General features: G+C 36.1%; 1 protein-coding gene across 1 annotated transcript in view; it reads right to left on the bottom strand.

The window, feature by feature from the left end:
* vegfc (vascular endothelial growth factor c) overlaps positions 1-13,336 on the bottom strand; it is a 44,524-nt gene that overhangs the window by 25,706 nt on the left and 5,482 nt on the right. Inside the window, exon 2 of the mRNA XM_032561796.1 lies at positions 774-1,014. Coding sequence (XP_032417687.1) covers positions 774-1,014 — 241 coding nt within the window. The remainder of the gene's footprint in view (positions 1-773; positions 1,015-13,336) is intronic.

Genomic DNA, 13,336 nt, shown 5'->3' with positions numbered 1-13,336 from the left:
ATCATTATCCTGTTTATAAAGCTCGCCACCTTCTCCCAGAAATCCTTTGAAAATGACTACACTTTTCCTGTGATTTTAAATCCAGTACTGGTCAAAAATCACAGGATGACTGGGTGAAACACACAGGAGCCAAAAACTCCCTGACATTTTAAACCCACAAGCTAATTTCAGCAAACAGCTCAACATTAAGCAAAGTTACCTTTAGGAACATTTTGCATGCTTGTTTTTTTGTCATCAGGCCAAAATTTCCAGCTTATGTAAACATTTGATGAGGTGCATTTGAGTAGTTTCTGATTTTCATCATGATTTAAAAGGAGCAAACATAATAGTTTAATATTAAATGGGTTCATCCAACTATTAGTCATGAGAAACAGAACCATTTTCATATTATACTCTCTGAAAAAGTGCAAATTTAGGTGCGAGTTTTAAGGAAGGTAATGTGTACTCTTTCCCAAGTCCTTTTTTTTTCTGTTTCTGTTATTTCTAAGTCAAATTGTCAAGAAAAAGTTGCTTGACAAAATGGACCGTTTAAAAGTAAACATCTGAAACAAATCTGAGACGCTCCATATAAACACCTACAGCTGACTACCAGCCAATGGCAAATATCTACTTACAGGCATTGTTCCCAGATGGGAAACTTTAGTCCGATAGCAAATGTTCTTAAAAACAACATAGCACTGTGCGTGACAGAAATCCTCATTATGTACAACTCCCATTGGAAAAGGATTTTTTTTTACATGTAGTTGTAAAAGGGGAAAAAAGAAGGCACTTACTTTTAAGGACATCCAAGTTGAGGTAGGCAGCAGCGTATGTCGGCTCCTCGGCTTCAGAAAGCGGCCGCAGCCGGTGAGTCTGTGGCCTCTGAGTGAATTTGGAGGCTGAGGATGCAGCGGCAGAAAGTTTGGATCTGCACTTCAGAGCAGCCCAATATGAAGGATAGATCAGACTCATCAGTTCATCTACACTGGAGGCTGAACGCAGCTTCTGCTCCATGTCCGGCTTTGGTAATGTGTCCTGTAAATAACAAGAAACACCTTCACTCAGAGAGGGACTCCAACCTCAAAGTATACATGGTTCCGGTGATTGCTTCTGACAAACCTGGGAACAGTTTTTACAACGTCACAGATTGTACGTGGCTCTGCAAAAAATTATCTATACCCTGAATGCTGGAGGTTTCTTTTTTTTTACATATTTGTTTAAACTGTCAGCATGTTGTGACAGTTTGTTCAGACAGATAATCTGTGAAAGCCAATGTCCTCCATCTTGTCGTAGAGTTACTATATCCGTCTGAAGAAATGCACCACTAACTACCAAAAGCAACCAATCAGAGACAGAAGGCGGGGCTTAGCGCTGTCAATCAAAGCGGCTAAATGTGCTAATGGTGGATAAACAAATTACTGTTACTCTTCTTTGAGAATTGTTTTGATTTCATAACGCATGTACAGTTTCAGATCAAGCCACAGCATTTCTATCAGAATTAAGATTAAACTTTGACTAAGCTGCTCCAAAATGTTTATTTAGCTTTTTCTGGGGGGCATTCAAAGGTGGAGTTGACCCTCAAACTTCATTTCACAAGCTGGTGGCTTAGATAGGAAACTTAATTAGTGATTCAATCAAGTGTTAAGTGTCAGACAGAATTACCAAATATGTTTTACTGTCAGTATAATGTTTTTTTTTTTTCTAAACAGCTTAGTTTATCACAGATGTAACAGGACACAGGGCTTCAAAAAATGTCCACACTTTACTCATCAGTCCACAGAATATTTCTGCAAAAGTCTTCAATCGTAGAGATAATCCAGATGTTTATTTTGGTAAATGTTGGATGAACAGCTTTTAATTCAGCAGTTGTTCTAGACTTGAAACTCTGCCATTGATGCCATTTTTCCCAGTTTCTTTCTTGTTGCTGAATCATAAAAATCATGAACATTATTTGTGTCATTATCATGATGTCACCTGAGACAAATGGGTCTTACAGTACATTAAAAGTTGCTCTGGGTTCTTGTGTGTTCTCTAGGATAAGTCACCTATGTGCACTTGGAGTTATTTTGGAAGGAAAACCACTGTTCCAGGTTTCCTCTATTCGTGAAGGATGGCTCTCATTGTGATTTACTGGAGCTTCACATCCCCAGAAGTGTTTTTGTAACACTTTCTGCACTGATAGACAGCAAAGTCTTTGGTTCTAACCTGTTATTTAATGTCTTTACATCAGGACATGTGTTGAATTTTAATGGAGCAGCACCAGTTGGCACCAATCCCATCTTCCCTAAGAAAATCAATGCCACAGAACTTTAAGTTCTGGAGTAATGGCCCCTTCTGTGGGGTATGTGGCTGGGTTCGGTGCAGCACATCTCTGTGCTTCTTCAGCTTGGAGAAGAAGCAGTGAAGCTACTTTTCTGCTTCACTGCGACCTCCCTCTGGGTTGAGCACATGGCCGTCCTGTGGGGGGTCTCTGGTGAAGCCAGATGCAGTCTTGATTTAATAAAATCAGTCACAAAACTAGCATATCATCTCCACATGTGACCAGCTTCTCCATATGGTCTGCCTGAAATGCTACAACATGCCAGTTGGTGCGACAAACAATCAACTGTTTGATTCATGTAATTATGGCTGAAACGATTAATCTGTGCTGATTAATCGTGATTAATCGACTATTAAAATGACCGTCAACTAATTTAGTAATCGATTCATTGTTAAATGGAGCAAACAGACTCAAAAAACAGGAAATTTACAGAAAGAACAACACAATCAGAGCAGTAATTAAACCAAAACGGTACAAAAAATACATAAATATTTTCCATTTAAGATAAAAATAGACCTTTGTAAATATGTTGCATCAAAAACTGTATAAAAATCTCTTTTTAAGTCTTTTGTTATACAATTATTAATTAGTTAATCTAAAAAATAGTCACCAGATCAGCTCTATACTGTATTGATGTTAAGTGAAGTAGAAAGAGATGATTTTTAACATATTGACGTAAGAAGTATTTTTTTTAGCTGCAGATGATAACTGCTACGTTATTGCATTTTAGGCAGATTATGTAGCATTAAAACATTTATTTTATATCTATATCTCTTTCTGCCATGAGTTAGTCATTATGAAAATGTCTAAGTAGTCAAACCTTTAACTGCATAATGTGGCAACAAAATGAAAAATGGAGGTATTTCTTGGTATTCTGTTCTGCAGTCACATTATTTTTGTTCTGGTAAAGTTCTAGTTATTTTTACGTGTTTATGTTTAACACTTTAAACACCTTACAGAGGAAGTGAAAAGGCCTAAACAAACCTTAAGCTTTCTTACAGGCCTTAACAGTTAAAATATAATGAAAAATACAATAATGTCCATCAAAAACTGAGAGAACCCATTGTTTTGTTTTGTTTTTTCTATGTGCTTGCCATGCAGGATCTTTATCTGCCGATTCTGCTGCCAGTCGGACATGATGTTACATTAAAAAGTCTTGATTTATTTCTAATCAATAGGTTTAGTCAGGAATCAAAGCAGAACTTCAGGCAGCTGCAGTTTGACAAATTCATGACTAGTCTGTGTGAATGTTATCTCATTTCCTGACCTTCATTGCAGTTACTCGTATGCTATTGTACTATTAATGATAATGATCAATTTAACATTCACACAATCAGAAACAATACTTTTACTGCAACCAAGGCCATATCAAACACAAGCATACACACTCGCCTTTGTATTAGAGGCTTTTCAAAGAGACACTCAAGCAAACACTCAATTTCCCACTTGTAATGTTTCCTTTTGGAAGAATGTGTTTATTTACGAGTGTCCACATATTTACACACACACCGCCTGTCCTTCAGCATGGGAAAAAGCCGTCCCTCTGGATTTGTGAACCAAACAATTGAGAACCTTTAAACGAGACTGTCACCTGACAGATTCTGCTTCCTGCCCTGAAACGCCAACAAGCAGCAGAGACTCAATGGCACTCACTATTTTCATCTTTCCTCTAGTTTCCTGGGTTTTTAATAGAGCTGAGGGTTATAAAATAGTTTTGAAATGAAGGAACCGCTGAGATAGCTAAACAAGATGAAGCGCATTTTGATTGTTGCTAAAATAAACAAACCTGAGTGTTTTTCACTTGTTTTATTAAGTTTTCCTATTAATTTTAATCTGCGCACTAAGGGTGAGAAGAATTTGAATTTAATTTTACCAAGAAAAAACACATAATAAAAAGCTGAACTTGCATATTTTCTAAGTGTACTACGCTATTACCAAACATACATACTAAAATATACACCAGTTGTTTGGTGACTATGAGTCTGAAAAGGAGTAGGCAGAAGGTTAATTTATTTAATCATACACCTTTTCCATTCTGTAGTTCATTACATGAATAATCTTCCCAGGCACGTGCAGAGGGGGGGCAACGGGGGCTTGAGCCCCTGCCCCTTTTATCCTTGATGTCCCTAGTGACCTTTTTGAGGGGTTTTTTATCTCCAGCTAACGCTCCGGGCGAGAGGCGGGGTCACCCTGTACAGGTCGCCAGTCTGTCGCATGTCTTTATATCAGACATCTTGATATAAGACACGGTACCGACTGTCACTGCGAGTCGCGACGCAGCTCAAAGCCCCGGTACCACCTGGTCTCTGTTCTCTCTGGTTCTCCTTTACGTTTCTACCAGGCGGGTTAAAGCCGCTGCTGATGGGATCTGGGCTGGAGGTTCGCGGCTGTAAATATAAGTTACTGCAGAACCTCAAGTGTTAAAGGAAGATTCGGCCCAGAGCATTTAGAGTTCACAAAATAAACATCAGAGAAAATATTATAGCAATAATTAGAACTGCAGCAAAAAGCCAAACATGCCACAATTAAATTAATCAAAATGTCCCCAAAGCATCGGCGGACTGACATAGGGGCCACCGGGGGATTCCAGGTAGATTCCAGGTAGATTCCAGGTAGATTCCAGACATGCGCATCACAACGGCTGTTCATGCAGGGCCGGCCCAAGGTAATATGGGACCTTAAACAGAACCCCTCTCCCTCCAGAACCCGTCCTATTAAGAACCTCAGCATCACTAACATGTTTAAATATAGATAAGGTGAATCTGTGAGAGGGAGACCAGGTTCACTGGCCGAGTTTAAAATCAATCACTGATTATTGGTTATTTGCTGTGATGTATTTGTGAACAAACCCAACTCAAACACAAAGATTACACCATATTGTAGCCATGGTAACACAACAATCAAACTATCAAGATGATTCTTTAAACTTTTACTAAGTAAACTTCTTAAATAAATCCTAAATGTAATTTTTTTTTTTCTCAGCTGAATGCATTAAATAAAATTTAACAGCATTGTCATTCTCTATAAATGATTGTCTTATATCTGCTAAAAACTCCAGGGTCTAATTGTCTGGGAAAAGAGTAAAGATATAATTTCAAAGGTAAGGAGAGAGGTTTTAAATCATATCTTCTGTTTGTTGTATCTGATTACAATACATTGAAATTTTTTACTGAAAGCATGGAGAAATATGAGGCGCAAGGTCAAACTGATGCAGACGAAAGTCAAACGTTTTTCAGAAACGCCTGAACGTTTCATCATTTGTTTATAGAAAGCCTTCTGAAGTGGTGTCACAAATCCTGAAGGTGTTTATGGATCACGGGAACATAACTCTGTACACACAGAAAAATTAAATGAAAAAAGAAATCACCAAGCAGGCTCCTTCTCTGCAGGATTGACAGCTAACACAAACAGCCAAGTAGCTGGATTTTCCAAAAATGAGGCAGAGCCAACAAAACACTGATGGGGAGCTGAACCCTAAAGAACAGATGGTAAAACACTCAGACACACAGCCGACGTGGAAAAGCTCTGTCAGATACGCAAACACAAAGAACATCAAAGAAATATGCTTTTTAAGTCACTATATAGAAAATGTTTTATGTGCTGCTCACAGCTGACAGTTATTTTATAAGACAGTTTGAGCACGAACATAGTTTGTACCTCAGATGATGTGGTTACTGGCATTTCAGCCCAGCAATAAAGAAATATAATATAATTGTGTTATTTATTCTATAATATACTATTATATTTGATGAAAAAATAGCAGAATTATTTTATAATACTATTATATTATAATCTAACTATACTGTATTATAATATAATATAAAATATATATTATTATTGAACTTAACTTTATTACAATAAGCTAATAAAGTCACATAACAGATTATATTATAATATAATATGTATTGTTATATAATACAAAATATATTTAATAACTTTTTTATAATAAACTAATAAAGTTATATAATATAGATTACATAATATTATATATATTATATTATATAACTTTATTAGTTTTGTTGAAATGACCACAAACTATGTTCATGCTTAACTGTCTTTTCTATATTATATTGTATTATATTATATTACATTTTACATTTGAATATCCAATGTAATGGATAGATTTATATTAGATTATAGTTGGTTGCACTATTGCATTTAACACAAAGACAGAAAAAAAAGAAAACATGCTTTTGTTTTCATATTTTTAAAGGAAAAACACATCGCATGCCATTTGCATAGTTGAAACGTGACCATGCGTTTCAAGTTGAAAATCAAATTGTTCTGAGTAACAAACTGATCAACAACATAAGGCAGCTTTGAAAAAGAATGTTCTCTGCACCAGATCATCTGTTTTTAACTGAACTCGATTCAGAAACGTGGCTGCATAAACTGGAGAAACAAATTAAACAAAGTTATTTCAGGGCAACAGATAAACAAAGCCCAACTGTAAATGCTACATGAATGGTATTATGTAGCAAGACCTTATCTTAAATAATGAAACCATTAATACATTCTCATCAATTCCAAAAATGTAGTTTAAATTAGTTTTTTGTTTTGTTTTGGAGACTTCACAATCCATTTTATTTATATTTTTCGGTTGTGTTTGGTTTTTATTCCTTTTTTATTTTTATTTTTTTGGTTGTTGGGTTTTTATTTTGAATATTTTAAAAATCTTCCACTTCCAGTGGTAAGTGGTCTTTGCAAAATTTAAGCTTATCGGCCATTGAGCAGGCGGATTTGCATAATTATGCCATTGTTGTTATACAACTTAAAAATGGTGTCAAAACAACAATATATCATTTATCACAATAATTTATTGTCCATCAAAATTTGTTTCAATGACATGTCCTGGCACTCCACACCAAAGTATCAGGAAGATAACAAATCCCTTCAACAAACTGTTAAAAATGTGTCTTACCATTGCTGTTTTTTCACTGGAAACATGTTTTTAAATCTATAAAACAAACAACGTTTCAGACTTAATGCACTTAGGGGATATTAAACAGGCATTAGGACACAGAAATAAGCAATTGACAGCAGTCTGCACCTCTAACACGGAAATATGCTGCTAATCTACTATTGATTGTATACATTTTTTAAATGAGTTTTAATGACTCCATTGAGAATTCACTCACTCAAATTGATCGATCTGTTGCGGTGGTAGAGGGATGCGTATGCATAAATACCTAAATATGTTGTTGTTGAAGTAAAAAATCTCAATGAGGCTTAGGAGAAACACTGTGGTTGGATAAAAACACTTCATTTTCAAGCAAAACACACTTTTCAGTTGAGAGTTTTCCGTCTTAGGTTGTATTGTTTTTTGTTGAACTGTTTCAAAAAAAGGCTAAAAACTGTTGTCTTAAACAACCTTAGATATTTACACATAAAATATGAACACTTGTAAAAGATAATAGCTTCAATAGCACAATTGAAGTTTGTGCTTCAAACTTCAATTGAAGTTGAAAAACACATGAAATAAAGCAGTCCACACGTCAGTGATGGACAAATAAATATTACATTACAGGTTCATAACATTCAAGGAGCGTCTTGAGTTCTGTGCATGAAGGATAAGAAAAACAGCATCACACTGAAAGTATAAAATCAATTACAGGTCAATGTCTGACAGACAGACTACAGTTCAGATGAAGACCTCATCTGAACTGTCAAAACCTGTTTTTCCTCTGCTTGACTTTTAGAATTATAAAATATTTACAGAGGTAATGTTAACATATTATACCAATATTTGAAAGACGTTTTGAGCTTCTTTAGTCATTCTCAAAAGAAATTGTTGAGGCTTCACAAACTCAAAAATAACACAAAAAACGTATTATATTCTGGCATTCAGCAAATAGAAATAATTTTGTGTGTGTCGGATTTTAAGTCAGATACACAAAAACTCTGGCATTATGAGTCATTATCACATAAAATCACCTGTTTTCCTTGAAATTTAATGGATATGGAAACCCTTGCATGAATAATCTGGTAGTTATTTGCATGTGAAGTCGCTAACCGCTGCATTTTTCTTCACCAAACAACCGGCTCAAACTCAGTGGTGTGTTTTCTTTCTCCGTCTCTGTCAGTGTTAGAGTTTAAAATCCATCACGGATGTATTTGTTTTACAGTCGCTGCTGGATAACTTCTTTATGAGCATGGCTGGGGTGTTTAAACGTCTCTCAGTAGTAAACAAGTTGTGACTTACAAGGGCAGACCATGAGACTGATGCAAATAAGGAAAGAGGAGATTAATCTTTTTTTGTTTTCAGACCCAGAGGTTGGATTCTGGCTTTTTGTGACATTTCATCACAATCTCTTTGGCATGTCACAACATTTATCTTACAGCTGATCTCTTATTTTTAACTGCAATAACCCCTAATGAGCGGCTTTAATGAAACTGTTGTGTAAGTTTAAGAAGAAGGATGTGTTACGTCACATCTGCCCTTGTTCCCTGGTTTCAACAAAGGATCCCTGGTGGTCAATTTCCTTCTGCTGCTCTAAATCCCCAACATTTTCCCACAGTGTCAGAGCTCTTCTTAACTCTGATGGCTCTTAATTCATGCCAATTCTGGTTTCTTTCAAAACTCACTCGGTACCTCTTTAAATCATCTCTTCCTCCTCTTCATGATGATTGAGAAGTCTCACCGCCCCATGCCACTGTTCAACTTTGGTCCTCCCCACTAAGGAATGCAGAACATCAAATCTGAACACACAACATGGAAATATTGGTGTTTTTATCAATCTGACAGTCTTATTATTAGAGTTGCTATTTACCAAAGAACCTTAGTGACAGTGACAACAGAGTGTAGGGCTCAACAATGAATCAATAACAATATAAATCGCAATAGACACATGATCAATATCAATAGATAATACATCTGATAGAGTGTTTAATATTCACTGAACCACCTAGCAAAGACTTCAGCCGCTCAACCTTTCAAAACGGGCTAAGCTAGGTTGATAGAATCAACTGACTCGCTCCCTCCTTGGTTACCTAGCAATTCACTCACTCTTTGGTTACCTAGCAACAATCTGTTGGGTAACTTACCCAGCAGCAGTTTAAGGTTTCCCCACCATGCCTCACAACTGTAAAAATATTAAACAAAAGCTTGGCGTGAAAATTGTGGATAAAACAGGAAAGGTCACGCCACCAGTTTGGCAGTATTTCAGATATTTAAAGCAAAACATCTAAGCAATAATTATCAATATTGACTGAAATGCTTATATCGCAATATGTTTTTCAGCCATATCGTCCGGCCCTAGTGGAAGCGGACCAGTCGAAGCAAAATATCAACATTGCTATCTGAGTATATTTCTGCAACAAACTGCTGACCAATCACACAACACACAGCTCTGGCGAAATATCTCAACCAGGGTCTGGAGTCGAGTTCGATAGGCAAATGGCTCTTTGCAAGCAAAATGATGTAATTTTCGTCGCATGTCTATACGTAACCAATTTTGGCACTTCGGATGAAGTATGCAGGAGCCTTGAAGCTACAGTTTATACCATCTGTGTTTGACCATGCTATTTGGTCAATGGAATTGCGCAAATAGAAATTACAAAAATAAATTCAATTAATGCAAACACTATAAAATATGCAAAATATGAAGGTATTTAGAAGAAAAATGCATCTTAGCGTCTCAGCTTTGAAAATTTGACTTCACTATGCACACTGAAAGCACAATGATCTGCTTTCTTCCAGTTTCTCTCATTCACAGCTTCTCCACACCTCCCATTCAGACACACACAGCCCAGAAACTAGCGAGGTCTACGGGTCAGTCTTTGGAGGGTCCAGCACCATTGGTTAACCTTCACATGTCAAAACATGAATGAATGAGCTCTCGCATACTTTGAGTTCAAAGAGCATTAAAAGTCAGAAAGGTCTGCGGTAATCCTGAGAGGTCAGAATGAATTCCTGAGGACTGGAGCTTTAGTTTTTAGCTATTTGGTCTATATTTGCTCCAGATGCCATTTTTTTCCAAACAGGATTATTTCACAATGATTACACCAACCGATTTCAGATGCAGACAGACGGAATAAAGTTACAAAATGCAGAGGAAAGAATTTAGGGAATAAGTAAAAGTAAAGGGACCAAGAGGGGCAATGGCAGTTAGTAAGAAATGCAAACAGAATCAAGATATTACACAGAAGCTTTTATATAGAACCTGGTGAAGAAAATGACATCATGGTTAAAATCAGTGGCTGATTGATGCAATCTACCACAAGTTGGAGTCATTATGCTAAACATGGGTAAGTGTATATTCATTACATATACATTAAGTTGTAATGTTCCCACAGCTGTGATATACAACAGAAAAGGGAATTATGAACTACAACGGGCAGGCTTTAATTATCAAAGAAACTAAAGAAATTATGCAAGAATAATGAGTGGCACTATGTTTAAACTGTTTTATGCTTTTGTATCCATATCAATCATAAATAGATCAACTTCAATGTCTGACAAGAGGCAGGAGAAACCCTTCAACCTGTCAGAAGATTGATTTTCAGTTGCACCAAAAATGAGATCGCCTGTTGATTCTGCTTCTTATCTGAACCACCCGCTATGAGCTGATCCTGTAAACCCCGACTGACTTTAAGACCAAGGTGCTGCTGTACTCAGCATCACTCTAACTCAATGTTGTTGTTTTTCTTTTTCATCTAATCTCCAAAAATGCTTCCAGACCTCAACCATTTGATTGTATTTTCTTTCCAGATTTACAGCCAAGAGTGCAGCAATGTGCTCCGGAGTCCATTGCACCTTCTTTTATACAGACAGTGCTGCTTTTGCCTCATTTCTATGGTCTACTTTTCCTTTCATAACATATATTAGGAAGTATTTCATGAATTGTAGAATCTGTGTCTTCACACCACTAATAAAATAAAATAAAATAGCTTCGATGTAGCATCTGGTGCCATTTCTCACTGTCACTGTTTCTATAAGCTCCAAGGTGATTAAGCAAACAGAACCCCTACAACCTGAAAGAGTTGAGTTTGTGTACCAATAGTCACTGGTCCAACATGTCAACGTTTCTACAGAGTCCTGTTAAAGACCAAATTACTTGACTTAGGTATGCAGAAGAAGAGAAACATCCGAAGTTTGCACAAAACCGATTCGACATTGCATATAAAATAAGGAAATAAATGTAACACTAAAGACTAACTAGACCTAAGAAACATAATTAACTAGCATCACTAAGGAAGGAGTGGACCAAAGTAAAACAGAAACAAGACTGATCTAATAAAAAGGAACTAGAATAATCACAAGATTCTAGCAAAATCTGAGTTTGAAATTCATGAAGCAGTGCAGTTTCTTGTTTTGCTGTGTTTCTGCTCTGAATTAACAAAGCAGATGGCAACAGATCCACACAGAAGCACTGAATCAAACCACGCTTTGTTTGCTCAGAAATCAGTGAATCACACCACATCCACATGGAGGGGGTTGTATTTTTCTGTTTTTCATTCATGAATATAAAATGAATCGGATCATTGGCAACATATTGACTTTCTACATTAGACGTGAGCTATACAAAAACAATGCAACATATTTTTTCGTTTTAAATATCTGAAATACTGCCAAATTGGTGATGGTCCCGTTTTATAAAGTTTCCTTTAAAGCATTTGTACTCATTTTCTTCCTTCATTCTGCGTCATTGTTTATTTATTTTTAAGCAGTTATCAGGCACTGTGGTGAAACCTGAAACTGCTGCTGCACAAGTTACTCAACAGGTTGTTACCAGGTAACCAAGAATGAGTGAGTTGTTGCTAGGTAACCAAAGAGTGAGAAAATTCCATCAGACATATTTTTTGTTGATCCTGATCACGTGTCTATCGTGGTGTATATTATTATTGATTTATTGCTCAGCTCTACAAATAACACTTTTAGAATTATAAAGGAATAATAAAAAAGAAACAAATATGTGCGAAAGTAATTTCCATATATACATGAATATAGGAGAAATTTCTCTTAATTGCATCATTAAATGGATCATTGAAACCTGGGTAACCTCCATTAACACATGATTATACATAATCAAACCGACTGGTGTCATATTGTAGATTTATTAGAATGATTAAATTCAGAATTGCAAACATTTTGCATCCACAAATAGCTTTGTGTATCTTCCCTTGTGTACTCCAATGATGGATCAAACTATCAGTGGGGTAAATTGTCACCAGATTTAAAAGATTTTAACAAGCACATTAAAGTTAACAGGGTTAGGGTTATATATTAAATATTTCTTTAAAGGTACAGAGGTCAATCAAAGAAAAAAGTTAACCAACAAACAGAACCGCCACTCTCAGAAGTCAGCATGTTTTATTTTCTAAAATGCTTAACAGGAAATTGACTTTATATCCATTGTTGATTAGAAAAGCACTTATGTAAGTCTACAAGCTCCACCTTCTTGTTGGCATCTGCAGCTTTGAAATTCCACAGATTACTCCATTTGACAAGGAAAGTACAGATTGAAGTAATAGCATAAAAATAGACTGAGTGTTTGACATTATGGGATAATGTCCGGCCTTTCTGGCAACTACAAGCTTGAAATGTGCAACACATCAGCAAATACCAAAGATAAAGTGTTCCGATAAAGTGTTCTGATAAATATGCCAAAGCGAGGAAGTGAACTGCATAATATATGAAATTATTTGTAGCTATCACCTTTCACAATAAGTCTTAATAGTGTATAACTGATTTTTCAAAGCCAATATCTGAGGCAGAAAGAAGTAATTGGTCAGAGAAAAGCAGTACAAAAAGCTGAAAAATACAGTAGTTCAAAGTGGAGAGATAAGAACAGAGCTAAAATATTTGGCAAAGTCACAGCATTTGCACAAGAGGCAAATCTGAGGCCAAATCAAATCTTAAAAGGTTGGCAGCTAAATCGCATTTATTAAGACATTTTCCCAAAAATGAAGTCAGAAATAAGCCGTAAGCATTCTGAACGATTCATCAAAAATAATAAAGTCGGACTTAATTGTACATGTGCATCTTCCAGAACACATCAATTGAAATTTCTGAGTGAACAAGTTCTGCATAGAACA

This window comes from Xiphophorus hellerii, chromosome 5, assembly GCF_003331165.1.
Source record: "Xiphophorus hellerii strain 12219 chromosome 5, Xiphophorus_hellerii-4.1, whole genome shotgun sequence".
NCBI classification, from domain to species: domain Eukaryota; kingdom Metazoa; phylum Chordata; class Actinopteri; order Cyprinodontiformes; family Poeciliidae; genus Xiphophorus; species Xiphophorus hellerii.
This window is presented reverse-complemented; position numbering and strand designations above follow the sequence as displayed.